The 21928-nt window shown below is 42.4% G+C and overlaps 1 protein-coding gene across 10 annotated transcripts in view; it reads right to left on the bottom strand.

Annotated features, from left to right (window-relative positions):
* TENM1 (teneurin transmembrane protein 1) overlaps positions 1–21928 on the bottom strand; it is a 453498-nt gene that overhangs the window by 32365 nt on the left and 399205 nt on the right. For all 10 annotated transcript variants that reach the window (XM_067471568.1, XM_067471566.1, XM_067471567.1 and 7 more), the window contains 4 exons: positions 19149–19515; positions 12064–12574; positions 3223–3395; positions 183–418 (listed from right to left, as the gene is read on the bottom strand). In XM_067471568.1, the coding sequence (XP_067327669.1) occupies positions 183–418; positions 3223–3395; positions 12064–12574; positions 19149–19515 (1287 nt within the window). The remainder of the gene's footprint in view (positions 1–182; positions 419–3222; positions 3396–12063; positions 12575–19148; positions 19516–21928) is intronic.

Genomic DNA, 21928 nt, shown 5'->3' on the forward strand with positions numbered 1-21928 from the left:
CAGGTTGGAAACCACTGCCCTAAACTATGTAGGGTTTCAAATATCGTTTCCGATACATTGAAAAGCAATTGAGACAGTTGTCTGTTTACTCTGAGCATTGCTATATTTTTAGCGATGGTAACAAGAATAATTTCTGCTTTTTAAATGAATGCTGTAATTTACATAGAGCCACGAAACCTCACCCGTAGCCTCCTTTCAAATGCTGAGATACTGCCTTTGGTCTGCTCCTTCCTTTGTCTCCACTCGATAAGGTTGGAATTGTGTTCCCCAGGTAGAGAGATGTTGCATTTCCCCAAGGTGGGGTTGAAAACGCCGGCCAGGATGTGCGGCTCCGTATTCAGAGTAATCTCCATGCCGCTGGCGAAGGTGACCCTCAGCGACCCATCTGGACTGACCCGATAGATATTCTGAGTGTTGTCTGTCAGCAACAAAACAAAACAGAAAAGGTGAGAGGAGTTCAGTTCTCCAGCTTTAGGAAGCAAATGTTAGGCGGGCAAAGGTTGCATTTATCCATAGTTCAAACAGGAGGAGGTATTGCCAATTCCTGCACCGCTTCATTATGTGAAGTCCGTAGGGGTTTCAAAGCATACAATGGCACCGCTGTTTTATCCACAGCACTGCATTTATTTATATTCAAGGAAGGCTCGGCACCTTGAATAAAGTTCTTCTACTTTCCAAGACATTTCAAAAGGTTAACTCTTCAAGTCCGCAGTCTGTCTGATACAATATTGGAAATGGAAAAAGTCCTTCAAAGAATTTAATCTGCAGCAAACTAATATCAGAGCAAAGACTGGTTCAATCTATATAAATAAAAATGCAATGTTCGATTGTGGGATTAACATAACTCAAAAACCACTGGACGAATTGACACCAAATTTGGGCACAAGACACATATCAGGCCAACAAGTGCTCCGTATTCAGAGTAATCTCCATGCCGAAAAACACAGCAGAAGGGACTTAAAAAGCCAAAAAACCCCAAGAACACATTACAACGCTGGCGCAAAACCACATATATACATGCAAACACACATATATACACATATACAGAAATATATACACACATATATGCATATATATACACACAAAACACATATAAACAGAAAGGAGGAAGGAGAGAAGGAAGAAGAGAAAGGGAAGGAAGGGAGGAAGGAAAGGTAGAAAAGGAAGGAAGGAGAGAAAGAAATAAAAAAGTGAAAGAAGGAAGGAAAGAGAGAGGGAAGGAAGGAAGGAGAGAAGGAATGAAAGAGAGAAAGAGGGAGGGAAGGAAAGAAAGAGACAAGGGAGGATGGAACCAAAGAGCAAAGGAAGGGAGGAAAGAAACAGGTAGAGAAGGAAGAAAGAAAAAGGGAAAAAAAGAGGGAAGGAAGGAAAGAGGGAGGGAACGAAGGAGAGAGAGAAAGAAAGAAGGAGAGAAAGAGGGAGGGAAGATTGGCTACAGCAACGCGTGGCGGGTACAGCTAGTCTATATAAATAAAAATGTAATGTTCGTTTGTGGAATTAACATAACTCAAAAACCACTGGACGAATTGCCACCAAATTTGGCCACAAGACACCTACTAACCCAAGGAGTGACCATCACTGAAAAAAATGCTTTTGTCATTTAGGAGTTGTAGTTGCGAGGATTTATAGTTCACCTACAAATCAAAGAGCATTCTGAACTCCACCAACGACGGAATTGAACCAAACGTGGCACACAGAACTCCCATGACCAACAGAAAATACTGGAAAGGTTTGGTGGGCATTGACCTTGAGTTTGGGAGTTGTAGTTCACCTACATCCAGAGAGCACTGTGGACTCAAACAATGATGGATCTGGACCAAACTTGGCACAAGTACTCAATACGCCGAAATATGAACACAGATGGAGTTTGGGAGAAACAGACCTTGATATTTGGGAGTTGTAATTACTGGGATTTATAGTTCACCTACAATCAAAGAATGTGCTGAACCCCACCAACGACAGAACTGGGGCAAACTTCCCACACAGAACCCCCCTGACCAACAGAAAATACTTAAGGCCATCCAGTCCAGCTCCCTTCACCAGGGCAAGAAAACGTAATCAAAGCCCTCCTGACAAAGAGCCATCCAGCTATAGATATAGATAGATACATATGATTCACACACACCTCTAGAGATATAGTATCATAGATTTGAAAGGGACCCCTAAAGAAGGAAAATTATCTGTTGCATATTCCAGAGTAGGCAAACCAGACAATCTCCACATCAACACTGATAAAGAAACAGCAAGAAATGTTTACTCACAAGCATAAAGACATTACATATATTAGAAACGAACACTTTCTCATTACTTTATTTCCCAGATCACCAGATACACTTTCCAAGGCAAGGAGGCAAGATCTCTTATTCCAGAGGAGGCGCATGGCTGCACGCAATCGCACATGCTTTCTGGGCCTACAAGCTATAGTGCACTCTAAGAAAAGGAGACTGCTCGTGAAAAGCAGGTGAGGAGCTGAGATTAGCTCCTGCTTGCTTTAGTGTTGGGTTGATTTTTGTACCGGGAGAGAGCTTCCTGTTACGTGTTCCCAAATGTAACGAAAGTAACAAAAGAATGGATATAACGAAGGAAAATGGATTCACGCACAACTCTAATATCTGTATCTATGCGTATGTGTTTATGTGTTTTTTTAATTATTAAATTTTTATTGATTCCTTTTCTAAGTATACAGAAACAAGGGGGGGGGGGTCAGAAACAGGGATTGGGGAGAGAAGGGGGGCTTGTGATTGGGGAAGGGTAGAGGGTTACCTACACAGAAGGAGCACATAGAGGGGAAAATGAGGGGTGGGAAAGTTGGGAGAGTGGGGAAGGGAGGTGGGTGGGTGGGTTATCTTGTCTTCCCAATCTGCTTCTCCATGAGTTTTGAAAAACTTAGTCATGGAGTACGAGTATTGGAGAGTAGCCGAAGATACAGAGAGGAACCGAGTTCAGTACTCATACTCCATGTGTTTATGTGTATTGAAGCATTTAACATACATTACACTACTGAACCATTTTAACATGTTAAAATGCAACATGAGAAAAAAATATTGTATATGTAGGCACACACACACATACTCCATCCTTCTAGGATCTTGGACAAAAGTGTTTTGCAATTTTGTATTTTGATCATAAGCCTCAGAGAATGGAGACTTTATGACATGTGTGCAAAAAATCAATGCAAATAATAATAATCAAAGACTGAAAGAACAGATGTACTTTAACTACCTTGTTTTAATGTGTAAATAGTAGAGGTAGCTGAAAAGTTGGTCGCCGTGACCACATTTTCCTTGTTTGATGTGTCCATTTCCACCATCATCAGTTTTTCTATATCACTATGGAAGCTGCTGACTTCGCCAGTCGGGAAAGTTGCATTGGTTAAATGACCATCAGAGTCATATCTGGAAAACAGTAAAAAGGTTCATAAGAAACAAGTGCAAAATGAAAGGAGAAACAAGTATGTTTAGATTGCAGAGTGATGCACACATATTTTGGTGAACCTACTCCTGTTGCTCGAGTCTAACAACATATGTAAGCTACTCACTTCTAGAGTGAGTCAAAACTGTAGAATTAAAGCAGTTTGACACCACTTTAACTGCCGCGGCTCACTGCTAAGGAATCTTGCGAGTTGTAGTTTGACAAGGGCATTCACCTTCTCTGACAAAGAGTGTTGCTGCCTCATGAACTGCAATTGCTTTGATTCTATATCATCGAATAATGGTGTCGAATTGTATTAATTCTATTGTGTAGACATACCTCAAGTGCTTACCACTATTTTAATAAAACATTGAAAAAAATGAATGGGGTCATGGTGACACAATGAGTTAAACTCTTGTGCTGCTGAACTGCTGGCCTGAAGGTTGGCAGTTTGAATCTGTGAGACAGGGTGAGCTCCTGCTGTCAGCCCTAGCTCCTGCCAACCTAGCAGTTCGAAAACATGCAAATGTGGGTAGATAAATAGATACTGTATTGTCGAAGGCTTTCATGGCCAGAATCCATGGGTTGTTGTAGGTTTTTCCGGGCTATATGGCCATGTTCTGGAGGCAATTTTTCTCCTGACGTTTCGCCTGCATCTATGGCAAGCATCCTCAGAGGATGCTTGCCATAGATGCAGGCGAAACGCCAGGAGAAAAATTGCCTCCAGAACATGGCCATATAGCCCGGAAAAACCTACAACAACCCATAAATAGATACTGCTTCAGTGGGAAAAGGCAAAGAGATGTTCCAAGCAATCTTGCCAGTCATAAGGCCAGGAAGTATTTATGGCAATGCAGGCTCTTCGGCTTGAAAATGGAGAAAAGGACCTCCCCTAATGCCAGAGCCGGAAATGAAAGGAGAAGCCTTTGTCTTTATCTGTGTATTTCCATTTCACTGTATTTCCATTTGTAACAGGGCATTGAATGTTTGCCCGTGTTTGTGTAGAGGTTGTAATCCGCTCTGAGTCCTCTTGAGGACAAGGGTGGAATATAAATAAAGTGCTGTTGTTGTTATTATTATTATTATTATTATTATTGTATTGTCGAAGGCTTTCATGGCTGGAATCACTGGGTTGTTGTAGGTTTTTTCGGGCTATATGGCCATGTTCTAGAGGCATTCTCTCCTGACATTTCTCCGGCATCTATGGCAAGCATCCTCAGAGGTAGTGAGGTCTGTTGGAACTAGGAAAAAGGGTTTATATATCTGTGGAATGACCAGGGTGGGACAAAGGACTCCAGATGCATGCAAAACGTCAGGAGAGAATGCCTCTAGACCATGGCCATATAGCCTGAACAAATGTGTCTTCAGGCACAGGGCTCACTGAGCTCAATGAGGCACAGTGAACTTATATGGAATTGCAGCAGAAAGTCTTCAGACATTTTAAACTGCCTCATACAGGGATGCAATTCGTATTTATACAGTTTTAAATCCAGTTGTTCCTATTCAAATATGTTTTCATAGGTATTGTTTATGTTTTGCTTTACAGGCCAGCTCGGTCTGCTTGTTGGAAAGGTGGAGGACAGCTGTGTAAAAATTCTGGTGTATAAAACACAAATAAAAATAATGAACAAATCTGGTGTGAATTCCAAGGTTTGGTGCATTAACTGTGGTGCAATGTATCAGAATGAGCACTAGAGGTCACTGTTTCTCCAGGAAAGACACAAAGGACGTGTAGCTACTTGCTCAGTAAATACAACATTTATTCATTTTGGACATTTTCTTTCTTAAAAGAACTGCAAAGCTCCACAATGCAGTGAGAATCATGGATAGGATCCCAATCCTTGAGATGTAAATCTTGGAAGGCTCGATAATGGTACTATTTTTTTCTCCCCACCATAAGGAAGTTTTCAAATATTGCAGTTTTGGAGAACTATCGGCAATTGCAGTTTGGGATTCATTCTGGGGGAATGCATTATGTGAGGCTTTTTTGTACAAAAATGCTAAATTTGCAAAATGGAATTTTCTGTGCAGAAATCTGGATATCTCATATTCTGCACAGAACACCACCTTTTTCTGCACACATTTTACTTGATGTGCCGAAAATGTTGTGCATATTTTACAAAGTCGCAAACTGCATGCAATTATATTTTGCTCAGAGTAAGCCTCAAAACAAGATGATGCATTTCTTTGAGGGCTCACTGATACCCGAGACACACATTTTCTATTGGGTTTAGTATTCAAATATTGTCAAATAATCTTTCCATCCGATGAACACTAGATGGCCATGTTCTCTGCTTTGCAGAATGAACCGTCTGCTTGAAGGACTGTTAGAGGACATTCTGCTGTTAAAAGCCATTCTTGTATATTAAGATCTGTCCACTCCAAACTATGCCTGGATCTACATTGCCATATAATGTAGTTTGAACTGAACCACATTCTATTTTTGGCCCCCAAATCTCAGGGCCAGGGATAGTATTGCCCTGGCAAATAGAATAGTGTGTCTACATTGCAGGAAAGAATGCAGTTTTGTTGCAGGATGTAAAGATCAGTTGGTGAGTGAAAAAAACTGAAAAATGCAAAACACAAAGCTGATTAGTTGGGCTGCACCCAGCAGCTAGCTGAGCCTGGGAATTATGGCAACAGTTACATTCGATAATGCTTTTAACTAGGAGAAAGCACTATTGGATAACGCTTTTAACTAGGATGTTTTTATCATCCTTGTGGGAGGCTTCTCTCATGTCCCCGCATGAGGAGCTGGAGCTGATAGAGGGAGCTCATCCGCCCCTCCCCGGATTCGAACCTGCGACCTGTCAGTCTTCAGTCCTGCCGGCACAGGAGTTTAACCCACTGCGCCACCGGGGTCTCCTCCCTTTAAATCATGCTCTCAAGAGAAAAAATAAACAGTCTTCTTCAAAACTAAGAGTTGGTTTACTCACAAACTTCATATATTCAGCATACAGGCACTTGGCATATCAATCCAGTTTTAGGATTTTAAGTACTGTATATACTCGAGTATAAGCCTAGTATTTCAGCCCTTTTTTTAGGCTGAAAAAGTTCCCCTCGGCTTATACTCGAGTCAACGTTATTTATTATTTTACTCTGTTATTATTGTTATTTTATTACATTTATTATTTTACTCTACTCGTATTATTACATTTATTATTTTGCTCTATTACTTATTATTAGAAGGATACATTATCACATTGACAATGAAGAAGGCTAGAATGGTTTAATCAGAATTGGACTGTCTTATCTTAAATTACAGTTTTATATAAACACTAGATATCCCCTGTCACTTGTTGCTGTGGCCCAGTCTGTGTATATGTGCTTTGTGTGTGTATATATGTGTGTATAGGTAAAGGTTGTCCCCTGACCTTAAGTCCAGTCATGTCTGACTCTGGGGGGTGGTGCTCATCTCCATTTCTAAGCCGAAGGGCCAGCGTTGTCTGTAGATACCTCCAAGATCATGTGGCCAGCATGACTGCATGGAGCGTTGTTACCTTCCCGCCGGAGCGGTACCTATTGATCTACTCACATTTGCATGTTTTCGAACTGCTAGGTTGGCAGAAGCTAGGGCTGACAGTGGAAGCTCACGCCGCTCCCCAGAATCGAACCTGCGACCTTTCGATCAACAAGCTCAGCAGCTCAGTGCTTTAACCCACTGCGCCACCGGGGGCTCCTCATATGTGTGTATACATTGGTGTATATGTGTGTTTGCGTGTATATGTGGTTTTGCGCATGCATTGTAATTTTTTTTGGTTTTTTGGCTTTTAAAGTCTCTTTTGCTGTTTTTTCCAGTGTTTTTATGCGTGATCATCACTCGCTGGCCTGATATTTCTATTGTATCCAAATTTGGTGTCAATTCATCCAGTGGTTTTTGAGTTATGTTAATCCTGCAAATGAACATTACATTTTTATTTATATAGATTCAAAAACATTGAACCTACTGATGCCTCAGTTAATGTAATTTTATTGGTATCTATTTTTATTTTGAAATTGACCCATAGCTACTGCATTTTCCACCCTCGATTTATACTCGAGTCAATGCCTTTTCCCAGTTTTTTGTGGTAAAATTAGGTGCATCGGTTTATATTCGGGTTGGCTTATACTCGAGTATATACGGTATGTTTTTTATTGATATTGATTGTTTTACTTGGTTTTATACTTAAATTAACTGTTTTTATTTGTATTTTATGTCTTTGATACTGACTGTAAACCGCCTTGAGTCGCCTGCGGGCTGAGAGGGCCGGTATATAAATGTAGTAATTAAATAAATAAACAAACAAATAATAAAGGTTTATGTTTTCTGTGCAGTAGCTTGCCAACACAGTTGTGTATTTTTCCTTCTTGGCTGCGGGAAGAATATCTTTCACATGGACACCAAGGACCATTTGAATCTCTCAAAGGAAATTGGGTGAGTTAATGCAACTGTTCTCATGACTGTATATATGTTGCTCTGCATAACAAAGAGTAAACACCTTATTCTTTACTGATCATCTGCGTGACATGTCTTTTCTCTAGCAAGACAGTGTGTGGATTGGTAAACACGTGAACTACATGTGATTTTCATTCCGCCACAAGTTTGACTCCACTTTATCTACAATGGAGCAATGTTGTGGAATTTCAAGCCTTCCTTGCAAAAGAGTACTGGTGCCTTACCAAACTACAACTCCCAGGATTCTATAGCATTGAACTATGGCAGGTTTATTTTTTATTTATTTATCGTGTCAGGCAACCAAACAGTTGTATGACATTTTTAAACAGAACAAACAAACATACAAAAACACAGAGTTTGCAAGCTTGGTAGTTGATTAAATGTCCTTTGACCTGTATCTGGCTGCTTGGAGTGTCTCTGGTGTTGCCGCAAGAAGGTCCTCCATTGTGCATGTGGCAGGGCTCAGGGTGCATTGCAGCAGGTGGTCTGTGGTTTGCTCTTCTCCCCACTTGCATGTTGTGGATTCCACTTTGTGGACCCATTTCTTATGGTTGGCTCTGCATCTCGTGGTGCCAGAGCGCAATCTGTTCAGCACCTTCCAAGTTGCCCAGTTTTCTGTGTGCCCAGGGGGGAGTCTCTCATTTGGTATCAGCCATTGATTGAAGCTCTTGGTTTGAGCCTGCCATTTTTGGACTCTCGCTTGCTGGGGTGTTCCAGCGAGTGTCTCTGTAGATCTTAGAAAACTATTTCTTGATTTAAGTTGTTGACGTGCTGGCTGATACCCAAACAGGGGATGAGCTGGAGATGTCTCTGCCTTGGTCCTTTCACTATTGGCTGCTACTTCCCGGCGGATGTCAGGTGGTGCAATACCGGCTAGACAGTGTAATTTCTCCAGTGTAATTTCTCCAGTGGTGTAGGGCGCAGACACCCTGTGATAATGCGACATGTCTCATTAAGAGCCACATCCACTGTTTTAGTGTGGTGAAATGTGTTCCACACTGGGCATGCCTACTCAGCAGCAGAGTAGCATAGCGCAAGGGCAGATGTCTTCACTGTGTCTGATTGTGATCCCCAGGTTGTGCCAGTCAGCTTTCGTATGATATTGTTTCTGCACCCACTTTTTGCTTGATATTCAGGAAGTGCTTCTTGTAGATCAGGGAACTTGGCAGGTAAACATAGTGCCAAACCACATTATTTCTACTGTGGAGATGCACCCTCAAATCAAGATAACGTAATGTTTGTGTACATTGGTGTATGTGCATGAAAGTGGAATGAGAGAAAGAAGCTAAAGGAAAAAAATAGTGAATATGCAATCATGCTTGCCATCCTTTTTGGGAAAAAGTAGAATTAATTTGTAATCAAACACTAAACAAATCAATAGTGTTTCGGGATAAGCTTCAAATAGTGCTCCAGTGGTTGAAAAAACTGAAAAAACTAAGAGCAGCTAACTAGCTTGGGGACCTTGGAACTAGAATTAAAAAGTAACTTTCCAAGCTTTAGCCTTCAGTTGCATCTGCACACCCCGTACGCTAAGGACAACAGTACAATTCACTGAACCCCAGGCCATAAATTGAGCAGACAGCTTGAAACAAATCTGACATCTTTCATTGATTTTCTTGCTTCGGCACAATCCCAGTTCTCATGGCAAGCTTAGGGAGATGATGGGCTGTGAGCAATCGGAAGAAATGGATTGACTGGAAAAATGGGGGAGTTCGGCCAGCCTTGGGTAAAATACAGATGCAAAGATATCGCATAGCACCTTTGAGAAATGCATAGTTTGGGATAACTTAAAAAAGAAACCTTAAATGGGAACCTTTGTGTGGATTCCGATATAGATAATTTGCAAATTAATATACTGATGGAATGAGAGCAAACTTGGATCTCCTTGACATGATACAATCGTAGCACTGTGACTCCACTGTAACTGGGATTTGTAGTTTGGCAAGGTGCTACAGCTTTTTGGTAGGAAATTCTAAACATATCCCTTTTGGAAAACCACTGGTCACACAACCTTTTGGAAAATGGAAATCTCTAGAATGTTTTTTGGAGATTTTATGATCTTTAGAAGTTGTTAGAAGTCATAATATTTTTTTTTGAAAAATGATGACATATTGTCTTGGTAAAAAAGCATGACCTGTTAAGAGTCATAACCCTTTGGGAAAATGGCATTTACAAGCATTCATGAAAGGCAACTAGGTTTCTCAGTTGTTAAACTGATGTACTTAGGTATGTCTTTGAACTGTTAGGGACAAAGATATGCCAATGCCAAACACACACACACACACACACACACACACATTCAGCAGAGTTTCAGAAGTGTTTTTTCTTGTTGTTCATTCGTTCAGTTGTTTCCGACTCTTCGTGAGTCCATGCCAGAGCTCCCTGTCAGCCATCACCACCCCCAGATCCTTCAAGGTCAATCCAGTCACTTCAAGGATGCCATCCATCCATCTTGCTCCTCTTCCTTTTTCCTTCCATTTTCCCTAGCATAATTGTCTTTTTATTTTTTATTTTTTTAGTTTTAATAATTGTGTCCTTTTTAGTTGACCAAAAAACATCTACTCTCTCTTAAAATATATTTGCCTTTAAATCATGCTCTCGAGACAAAATAAACAATTTTCTTTAAAACTAACAGAGTTGGTTTACTCACAAACTTCATATATTCAGCATACAGGCACTTGGCATATCAATCCAGTTACAATAGGATTTTAAGTAGTTTCCCTATGTAGGGCTTCATTCTTAGAATCAATAGTCTATAATCTAAAGCAGACATAGGCAAACTTGGGCCCTTCAGGCATTTTGGACTACAACTCTCACAATTCCAAATGGCCTCAGCTTAAGCGGCTGAGGGGGAAAAGGAAGGGGCCTGAGACTGTTAGGAATTGTGAGAGTTGAAGTCCAAAACACCTGGAGGGCCCACGTTTGCCCATGCCTGGTACAAAGCATCTCTCTGTTCTGAGAGTCTAATAATAGAGTCTCTGTCTAGTCTGTTTCAATTAACTTCTAAAAGCATGCATCTGTCTCTACTGAAGTCTCTAAGTGGAACACTGACTTAAGTCTGAAAGCAAACACTGCTCTTACTGAAGTCTAAAGGCATTCATCTCCACTGAAGTCTAAAGCAAACTGTTCTAAAATGGAGTCTCAGCCCTGAACAAGCCCAGTTCTGATCACATGGTCTGCAGCCACTCCCACAACAAAGAGCTTAAAGAAAACTGCAAACCAGTATACACATATACAATACAGCAATCAATTATATACATAACAAATAACTAGTGGAGGCTTGAGAAGATTGCTATTTCCAACAATCCCAGCATTATAAACCGCAGGATTCTGATGGACCGTAGCCATGGAGATTAAAGGGGAGTTATAGTGCAACAAGAGAACTTGCTATCCCATAACCCAAATATATCAATGGCTGAATTACCTGCCATGAATGCAGTAGCATATATGGATTTCTATGGATCACTGAAATATATTTAAAGATATCAAACAGAGGAGGGTTTGCATGGGACTGAAGAAACATAATAACTTTTTTTGTGGGTTCTGGGCACATTTAGCTCAATGCTTTCTGATGGACTGGACATGGCTCTTTAGGGAGCTCTTTGGGTTTCTTGGAGCCTCTGGTGGCGTAGCAGGTTAAACCGCTGAGTTGCTGAACTTGCTGACCAACAGGTCGGCGGTTTGAATCTGTGGAGTAGGGTGAACTTCCACTGTTGGCCCCAGCTTCCGCAAACCTAGCAGTTTGAAAACATGCAAATATGAGTAGATCAATAGGTACCACTCCGGTGGGAAGGTAACAGTGCTCCATGCAGTCATGCTGGCCATAGGACCTTGGAGGCGTCTACGGACAATGCCGGCTCTTCGGCCTAGAATGGAGATGAGCACCACGCCCCCAGAGTCGGTCATGACTAATTATTTTTTAGGTTCTCTGCTAGGATTAGGGATGCAGTACATTTTTGCCCAAGGTTATATGTTGGAGAAAGATAGAGGCTGGAGAAGCAAATGCTCACAAATCACAGAAGCAAAAGTTTGGAATCCCATCTCCCATGGGGACCTTATCACACTACGCTGCTGTAGCACAATTATTCCGCTTTAACTGCCATAGAGTGGCACTGGAGGACCTAGAAAATGCTTAGAGGTGACATACTTTGTTAAGCATGGGGAAATTAAACTTTGGATATAGAAGTCATACTGTATAGAGGTTGAAAGACACTTACTCGTAAACTGTTGTCCATCCGTACTCATTACTTTTGGTTGCCAGAAGACCCGTGGTGCCAGGATAGGTCATGAGGGCTAAGTTGTAGCCTTGGGTATACACTCTTTTGAGAATCCCATTGCTGCTTATGGTCAGCCAGTACACCTGGCCACCAGGTACCAGCAGCCAGAGAGGCAAGCCGCTGGCATCTCTGCGGATGTGGACCGAGTTCCCATTGCTGTTCGTAACAGTGGTGAGATCGCCTTCCCCGTTGTAGGTGAAGTTGAATATAAAGTCCCTCGTGATGAGGTTGAGAGTGTGCAGATGAGTCCCGTTGCTGGTGAACTGATATAGTTCTTGGTCCGCTGGGGAGGCAATCTCATAAATATTCATGTCGCTGAGATGAGCCTTATTCCGACTGACAGCACGGATACGGATGTTACCAAGGTCAGCGATGTACAAGGTGCCGTCCGGAGACACGGCAAGGGAAGAGGGAGCTTTCAGCTTTGCATCTTTGGCATACCCACCATCACCTGAAAAAAACACACACATGAGAATGGCTTTATGAAATCACAGTTCCTATGAACAGCGAATGGGTCCATGCCCTCATATTCATGGGTCCATGACCACCACCATCGCAAGCGCGATTGGTGGGGATGTGGGAGAGAGCCTTTTCGGTGGTGGCCCCTCGATTCTGGAACTCACTCCCCAAGGGCATGCCCCAACTCAAGGAAATCATGGGTCTGAATCTGTGGTTGAGGATAGAGCAGTGGTTCCCAACCTTCCTAATGCCGCAACCACTTAGAACAGTTCCTCATGTTGTGGTGAACCCCAACCATAACACTATTTTCGTTGCTACTTCAAAACTGTCATTTTGCTACTGTTATGAATCGTAATGTAAATATCTGATATGTAGGATGTATTTTAATTCACTGGACCAAATTTGGCACAAATACCCGATACGCCCAAATTTGAATACTGGCGGGGCTGGGAGGGGATTGATTTTGTCATTTGGGAGTTGTAGTTGCTGGAATTTATAGTTCACCTACAATTAAAGAGCATTCTGAACTCCACCAACGATGGACTTGAACCAAACTTGGCAGAAAATACTGGAAGGGTTTGGTGGGCATTGACCTTGAGTTTTGGAGTTGTAGTTCACCTACATCCAGAGAGCACTGTGGACTCCAACAATGATGGATCTGGATCAAACTTGGAACAAATACTTAATGTGCCCAAATGTGAACACTGGTGAAGTTTGGGGAAAATCTACCTTGACATTTGGGAGTTGTAGTTGCTGGGATTTATAGTTCAACTACAATCAAAGAGTATAGAATTTGGCCAAACTTCTCCCACAGAAACCCCATACCTTGAAGGGACTTGCTGGTGTGAGCCTCCCTCCAGCCTCGCATGCTCTCCCTCGCCACCACACTGCCATGCGCCAAGCATGCCTGCTCTCCTATCTTCTCTTGGAGTCTCAGAAACAGCCCTCCCCTTGGCTTACAGCCGAGGAGCCCTTTTGGTGGGAGGATTTTCCAAAAATGAAGAGAAGGACAGGTGGAGAGATATTCAGCTTTCTCTGCCAAAGGGGTTCCTAAGACCATCAGGAATATATGTTTTGTGATGGTCTTTGGTGACTCCTCGAAACCCCCTTATGATCATCCCAAGGGTCGCAAACCTCAGGTTGAGAAACACTGGGATAGAGGGTCATGTGCAGGCAAATTCACATTCAGAAAACAAAGTGTCCAAAACTCCAGACAAATAACTAGTATAGGAGGATTGTAGAAGGTTGCTCTTTCCAACATATTATTCCTCCAGGTAGTAATCAGTCAGACTTTGAAGATACAAGGCAATTAAATGATAATCAAAGTGGCCAATTGCAATATTCACACTTGCCTCAAGCAGACAAGAATTATTTCTCCCACTTTGGACCTTCCACAGATATATAAACAACATTTGCCTAGTTTCCAACAAACCTCACAACCTCTGAGGTTGCCTGCCATAGATGTGGGTGAAATGTCAGGAGAGAATGCTTCTGGAACATGGCCAGACAGCCCGGGAAACTCACAGCAACCTGTATTATATTCCCTTTCTTGATGGAGGATCTCAATAGTTATCTTGTTTTGATGGTGTGTCTTCTGTTAAAGCAACTACTAATTGTATGAGCGGTGCAGCATCGCCTTTGGCCTGTTATTTCTCTGAACATCGCCGGATTTGGCACAGTGACTCAATTATCAAAAATCAGGCAACCGCCCCTCATTCCCCCCTTTTTTTGATGATGGTTTTTGAACATGACCATTATCCCCGACTTACAAGAGGCATGCTAATGCTGGTGTGATATCCAAGCCGGCTAATTGTTTCATTTTGCCTGCTCACAATTGAGTCCAACCCTACAATTATGGTAATATGGCTCATCCTGACCTAAAATCTGTTCGGCAGCATGTCTGCTGTGCCCAGAGCGAGAGGTATTGCATTGCACAGAGGAGACAACGGCTGCGCTCATGTTGCCGTGTGGCCACAAACTGGGAAGCAAACCATCTGGATTTCGAAAATGCTAACCTTGACTGACAGAATGAGGACCGCAAGAGAAACATGGGACTTTGATGACAAGAGCAGCTTTGGTCTCAAAACGGAGTTTCACATATACTGCAAAGTCTCAGTTTTGTTTGCATTTATAACTCTTACAGGTCTTTTTTTTTTTTTTGCTCATTTTGTTCATCAGTTTGTATGCTTGCAATACTAATTTGTATCTCTCTTCTTTTTTTGCTTTAGATCCTTCAAAATCAGAATTTATTGAAATTTACATTTTTCCCCATGCAAGCTGGAAAGGTTTTGAGATTAAGCAAAAAATAATGATGAGGAGCAACTAAAAGTGACAAAATTTCTTCATTTAGACCGAGGGCTCTGGATATAAAATCTATTTTTAAGGGTGACATCCTAGGAATCTTTATCTGTTTAGCACAGTGGTTCCCAACCTTTTTTGACCAGAGCCCACTTTGATCAAGGACTACATGAGTGGGGACCACTTTGACCATGGACCATTTTGACTAGGGACCATTTTGACCAGGGACCCATTTGATCAGGGCCCACTTGACCAAGGACCACTTTGACCAGGGACCACTTTGACCAGGGACCACTTTGACCAGGGATCACTTTGACCAGGGACCACTTTGACCAGGGACCACTTTGACCAGGGACCACTTTGACCAGGGACCACTTTGACCATGGACCATTATGACTGGGGACCATTTTGACCAGGGACCATTTTGACCGGGGACCACTTGACTGGGGACCACTTGACCGGGGACCACTTTGACCAGGGACCACTTTCCAACATTAGTACTAAAAGGGGCGGGGCTGGTCAGCTCTGTGGAAAGGAGTGGAAATTAATTAAGATAAATAAATAAAGAGGAATGAGGTTTGCAGACCAGATTTTTGTTCTCGCGGCCCCTGCTCGGCTGCAGCACACAGGTTGGAAAACACTGCTTTAACAGCTGCATTGCCGAGAAGTGCACCTGTCTATGGGTGCATCTACACCTTAAGTGCTCTAACTGGAGGTCAGTTGTGACCAGCAGTGCTGCAGAATTGAAAGAGGCACAAATGGAGAGCGAAAGAGAGAAATGTGCCAAGAAGAAGGCACATGAAGCCAACCCTGACCGGGACCGCCTTCTGTCTGGAAACACTGCAGGAGAACATGCAGATTAAGAATAGAGCTCCACAGCCACCTATGAACCCACTGCCACGACACCACATGTGGAAAGTCATCATTCTCGAGCTACGAGGGATTGCCTAAGTAAGTAACTATGCTAGTGCTTCCCGACCTTTTTTTGACCACGGACCATGCTCCAACATTAGTACCGAAAGGGTTGCAAATCAGGTTTTGGACAACTTTAGATTCCGTTTGGCTATTTGGGGTGCTAATTCAGAAAACTGCATTGGACAGACCCCATCAGCTCTAGTTTCTGATACAGAACATATGCCACCCAGTAGTCGCCATCTGCTTGCCCACAGAAAACCATATTTAACAATCTAGAGCTGATGTGGTAGTAGTAATCTTTCGTGTGTAGTCAGCCTCTTCCCTCCCGACATCCCCATTGCCTTGGCACTATAAGAGAGTTTTGCAAGACCAGTCACTCCCTTTGCTGCGTGGTTTTGAGACAAAGGTGTAGTAAAGGTGAGGCCGTGGACCATATTTTCATTCTGGTGGACCATTGGTGATCCATGGACCACAGGTTGGGAACCACTGACCTACACTGTATAATTAATGCCACTCCCGTGATTCCATTGCATTGAGACATTGCAGTTAAGATAAAGATAACGTCAAACTACATTCATTCTACAGTGTAGATGCACCCAAAGATGTTGGTGTGACGCATTATGAGGCAGGTTCCCAAAACAGTCGGCATTGGGCATTTGTCATTGAGAAACAAATATAAGATTAGCATTTACAACTGAAAATAAAAAAACAGGCAGCTTTTTGCCCCCCTGGGCTGCTTATTGAAGCTTTTCACCTCAAGATGACTGAGCCATCGTGGCTCAAGATGGCAGGCTAAACTCACTTGCCAACTTTTAAAGCCAATATTTATGCATGCCTTTTAAAAGCTGAAAGCCAATAAAGTTGATTTGCAATGTGTTCTGGGCGGCCAGAAGCAATTACTTCTTCATGCAGTGCATAATTAACTTGTAGAATTCTCTACCTCAAGACAGAATAAAGAGGGACACTGCTTAGGATGGATTGGTAAAAATTAGACTGATTTAATTGAGGATAGGAACACCAAAGCGCCATTAGATAATAGGCATGGTTAGGTTCGGTCGAAATCTTCGTAATTTGGAATACATTCGGAAAGATTTGCTTTTTGAAGTGATATCAAAGTTTTTAAGGGAACCAGAAGTCACTTTGCCCTTCCGAAGTTTTTTCCACCATTTCTGTTACGAAGGACTTTTTTTTGTCATGTCAGGAGCAAGTCGTTTCTGGTGTGAGAGAATTGGCCATCTGCAAGGACGTTGCCCAGGGGACGCTTGGATGATTTGATGTTTTTATCATCCTTGTGGGAGGCTTCTCTCATGTCCCTGCATGAAGAGCTGGAGCTGATAGAGGGAGCTCATCCGCCTCTCCCCGGATTCGAACGTGCGACCTGCCGGCACAGGGGTTTAATCCACTGCACCACCGGGGGCTCCTTTACGAAGGAGTAAATGAGTCAGAAATGATTTAGCTTTTCCCTGTTTCTGGTCCCTGGCCTCGGCTCAAGCCAGAGAAGCCGTTTTAAACCAGAGTGGATAAATTTCCTCCCTTTCCTCTCCCCCACTTCTGTCTCAAGCCTGGGAAGCCATTTTAAACCAGACTTGATGAATTTCCTTCGCTCCCCCCACTTTTCTGGAGTAAAACAACTACTTCCAAAGTAAAGACCACCCAATAAAACAGGAAATAACACTTTCAAACCATTAAGAAAGGATTAGGAAGTCTCGGAAGTTTCGAAAAGTTAGAATGGTTAGATATATGTTTTTATTGACTGTGCTATGATATATGTTTTTGTTGACTATGCTATGGTTGTACGTGCATTATCTTAATGTTTTTAATTTTAATTATCTTAATAGGTTCTTGTGGGTTTTTTCGGGCTATAGGGCCATGTTCTAGAGGCATTTCTCCTGACGTTTCACCTGCATCTATGGCAAGCATCCTCAGAGGTAGTGAGGTCTGTTGGAATTAGGACAATGGGTTTATATATCTGTGGAATGGCTGGGGTGGGGCAAAGAGCTCTTCTCTGCTAGAGCTAGGTGTGAATGTTTCAACTGACCACCTTCATTAGTGGGGCTGGGCAAGCACGGAAAATTTGTTTCTAAACTCGATTCGTTTTTAGGGGGTTTTTGCGTTTCGATTTTTAAAAGAATTCCGAAATTTTTCTTTAAAAAAGTTCGAAATTTATGAAATTTCGGAAATTACGAAACAATTACGAAACAATTACGAAACAATTACGAATCGATTCGTTAATGGCGGACGCGACCGCGCAATACACTAAAAAAACCTCCAAATGGGACAGGGGGAACTTCTGAAGCTTCCCTCTCCCTCTGTTGTTGACTGTTGGTGTGATAATTATATTTTTTTTTCACTGATAAAACAAACAACAACTATAAAACTTGCACCAGACATGCGGAAATAATAACGAAATGATTTCGAAACAATTTCGAAACGATTGCGAAACAATTACGAAACAATTACGAAACAAATTGAAAAATTCGTTTCGATTTTTAGTTGCTCCTGAATGGTTCAATATTGCTTCGTTATAAAAAAAATAACGAATTAATAACGAATTACGAAATTAACGAACGAAACTGCCCAGCCCTATTAATTAGCATTTGAAGGCCTGGCTGAGCCTGGGAAAATCTTTTGTTGAGAGGTGTTAAGATGTGCCTGGTTGTTTCCTCTCTGCTGTATTGCTGTTGTAATTTTTGAGTTTTTTAATACTGGTAGCCAGATTTTGTTCATTTTCATGGTTTCTTCCTTTCTGTTGAAATTGTCCACATGCTTGTGGATTTCAATGGCTTCTCTGTGTAGTCTGAATCAAGGAACATGAAAGGCACTGCAGACTACTTCAACCAGACAAGTCAGCCATAGCAGAGCACCTGATGAACCAGCCTGGACACAGCATATTATTTGAGAACACAGAAATGCTGGACCACACCAACAACCACCATGTCAGACTACACAGAGAAGCCATTGAAATACACAAGCATGTGGACAATAAATAAATAAATAAATAAAATTTAAATTATTTCCAGAATTTAAATACATTATCAAAATCTCTTCTAAAACTGCAGAAACTACCAAAATAAAATGTCCAAAATGGCAGCCAGAAGTTACACCGCATCCCTTTAGGCAAGCCAAAATGCCTGATGTAGGTCTACTTCAATCAATTATTACAAAAATAAAATCCTTGGCTAGACAAGTCCACATTTTGAACTTCAGTTCAATGAGCCAAGTTTGATGAGGATGATAGGACCTATAGTACACTGCCTGGGAAAGCACTGAATGCACTATTGTTCTGATCAAGCCTGCTGCCCTTATGCTGCTCTGTACAACTCTGCTCACATGATATATGGAAACCGATGTACCTGAGAAGCAGTCACAATTGGGGTCAATTTTGCAGTCGCAGTCTGTCGGTGCTCCAGCTATGATTGAGATCTCGCCGTTGGTGGTGACCTGCTGGATGCGATTGATCTTGCGCTCGTCCGTCTCCGCGATGTACAGCATGCCGCTGTGAGACACGCTGATGGCCCTGGCGGACTCCAAGGTGGAATGGATGGCCACCTTGCTGACCAAAACATGATCGATGCCAGGCACCTGGCAGTGGATGGGGCGGCCGGCAATAATTCTCACCCTTCTGTTTTCAGAAATTTGTAGCACAATGTTATTGTCCAGCACATACAACGAATTGTCCAGGGGGTTGACGGCAAGGTCTGTTGGCCATTCTAGGCGGACCTGCAAAACAAGAGAAGAACAAACAAATGTAGTTCTTTTGTTGGGAAGAAGAATCTTGTCTGAAAGAGTGGAGTGCCACCATGTAATCGGAGCCCCGCGTGGCGCAGTGGGTTAAACCCTGTGCCGGCAGGACTGAAGACCGGCAGATTGCAGGTTCGAATCCAGAGAGAGTGCGGATGAGCTCCCTCTATCAGCTCCAGCTCCTCATGCGGGGACATGAGAGAAGCCTCCCACAAGGATGATTATACATCAAAATAACCAGGCGCCCCCTAGGCAGCGTCCTTGCAGACAGCTAATTCTCTCACACCAGAAGCGACTTGCAGTTTCTAGTCGCTCCTGACACGACAAAAACAACAACAAAACAACAACAACAAAACCATGTAATCAATCTTGGACTAAATGGACCAATGATATGATTCATTATAAGGTGCTCCCTCTGCTTCTTATAGCCTGCCTTTCTTTCAAGGTGGTCTCCCCAATTTCCTAGGGCAGTGCTGATCCAGCCTCAAAGGCACATAACAACTAATTGTAGCTTATATACAGCCCTAACTATAAAATGCTAACACTTTTATAACCACATGCCTCCATAATGCAATGTCATAGATAAAGTAAGAAATTATTTTAGCTATATAGCATGGCCCCTCGTATCTACAGGGGAGATGCTCCAAGCTCACTGTGGATACCTGAAACCATGGATAATAGTGAACCCTACTACCTCACTACCTCTGAGGATGCTTGCCATAGATGCAGGCGAAACGTCAGGAGAAATGCCTGTAGAACATGGCTCTATAGCCCGAAAAAACCCACAAGAACCTAGTGAACCCTATGTTTGGATTATACCTGGGTATAGAATTGTAGTGAACTAATTCATGGAGGTTAGGATCTTCTGGGGAGGTCTTGCTCTCGGTCCCACCTGCTTAGCAAGTGCGGTTGGTGGAAATGAGAGACAGGGCCTTCTCAGTGGTGGCTCCTCAGCTCTGGAATTCTCTCCCCAGTGATATTAGATCATTGCTCCCCTCCTAGCCTTCAGAACGAAAATGAAGACATGGTTATGGAACCAAGCTTTTGATTAGTAAAGTAACACAGTACAATAAATAAAAATGGAATATGTGCAATAGATATTTGGAATGGCCCTAGTCTACGAGTTTGGATCATGCGATTTTAATGTTTATTAAAATTAATTTTTATGTGTCCTCATGTCTAAATGTTGTTTTAGCTTATGTTTCATTGTCTTATTGATTTTAATGCATAGTTATATGCTTTGTTTAGATTTGTGATTTGGTTTCATATGTATGTGAGGCTCTGAATTTTGCCATTATTTGTTGTAAACCTCTTTGAGTAACCCCTGGGGTGAGAAAAGCGGTATATACAGTAAATAAATACATTTATTTATTTATTTACTATATTTGTATGCCGGTCTTCTCAGCCCTCAGGGTGACTCAGAGCACTTAACAAAGCAAACACAATACTTAAACATGATAAAAACAGTTAAAAATAAGTTAAAAGAATAACATTATAACAATCAATAAACATCATAACATCTCATCTCGTCTCATAGTTAAAATCAAGATCCAGTCTCATCATCCAAATGTCCCATTTCTATATTAGTTACACTGCCTATTCAAATGCCTGCTCAAACAACCAGGTCTTCACTTTCCTCCGGAATGTGAACAGGGAGGGGGCCGATCTAATTTCTGTGGGAAGGGCGTTCCACAGCCGAGGGGCCACCACTGAGAAGGCCCTGTCTCTCATTCCTGCCAACCGTACTTGTGATGCAGGCGGGACCGAGAGCAGGGCCTCCCCAGATGATCTTAACATCCTAGCTGGTTCATAGGAGGAGATACGTTCGGACAGGTAAGTTGGGCCAGAACCATTTAGGGCTTTATAGGATAAGGCCAGCACTTTGAATTATGCCCGGTAGCAAACTGGCAGCCAGTGGAGCTGGTGCAACAGAGGAGTAGTATGCTCCCTGAGTGCTGCTCCTGTTAGTAACCTGGCTGCCGAGCGTTGGACCATTTGAAGCTTCCGGACAGTCTTCAAAGGCAACCCCATGTAGAGAGCGTTACAGTAGTCTACACGGGATGTAACCAGAGCATGGACTAGCGTGGCCAAGTCAGACTTCCCAAGGTACGGGCACAGCTGGCGCACAAGTTTTAACTGTATTTATATATCGGCGCTCCACGCAGTCATGCAGGCCACATGACCTTGGTGGACAACACAGGAGATGAACCCCACACCCCAGAGTCGGACACGACTGGACTTCATGTCAGGGGAAAACCTTTACCTTTACCTAAATAAATAAATAAATAAATAAAAAACAATAGGTTCTTGTGGGTTTTTTCGGGCTATAAGGCCATGTTTTAGAGGCATTTTCTCCTGATGTTTCGCCTTCATCTAACAACCAAGCACAGCT

Source organism: Anolis sagrei, chromosome 10, assembly GCF_037176765.1.
Source record: "Anolis sagrei isolate rAnoSag1 chromosome 10, rAnoSag1.mat, whole genome shotgun sequence".
In the NCBI taxonomy this organism is placed as follows: Eukaryota; Metazoa; Chordata; class Lepidosauria; order Squamata; family Dactyloidae; genus Anolis; species Anolis sagrei.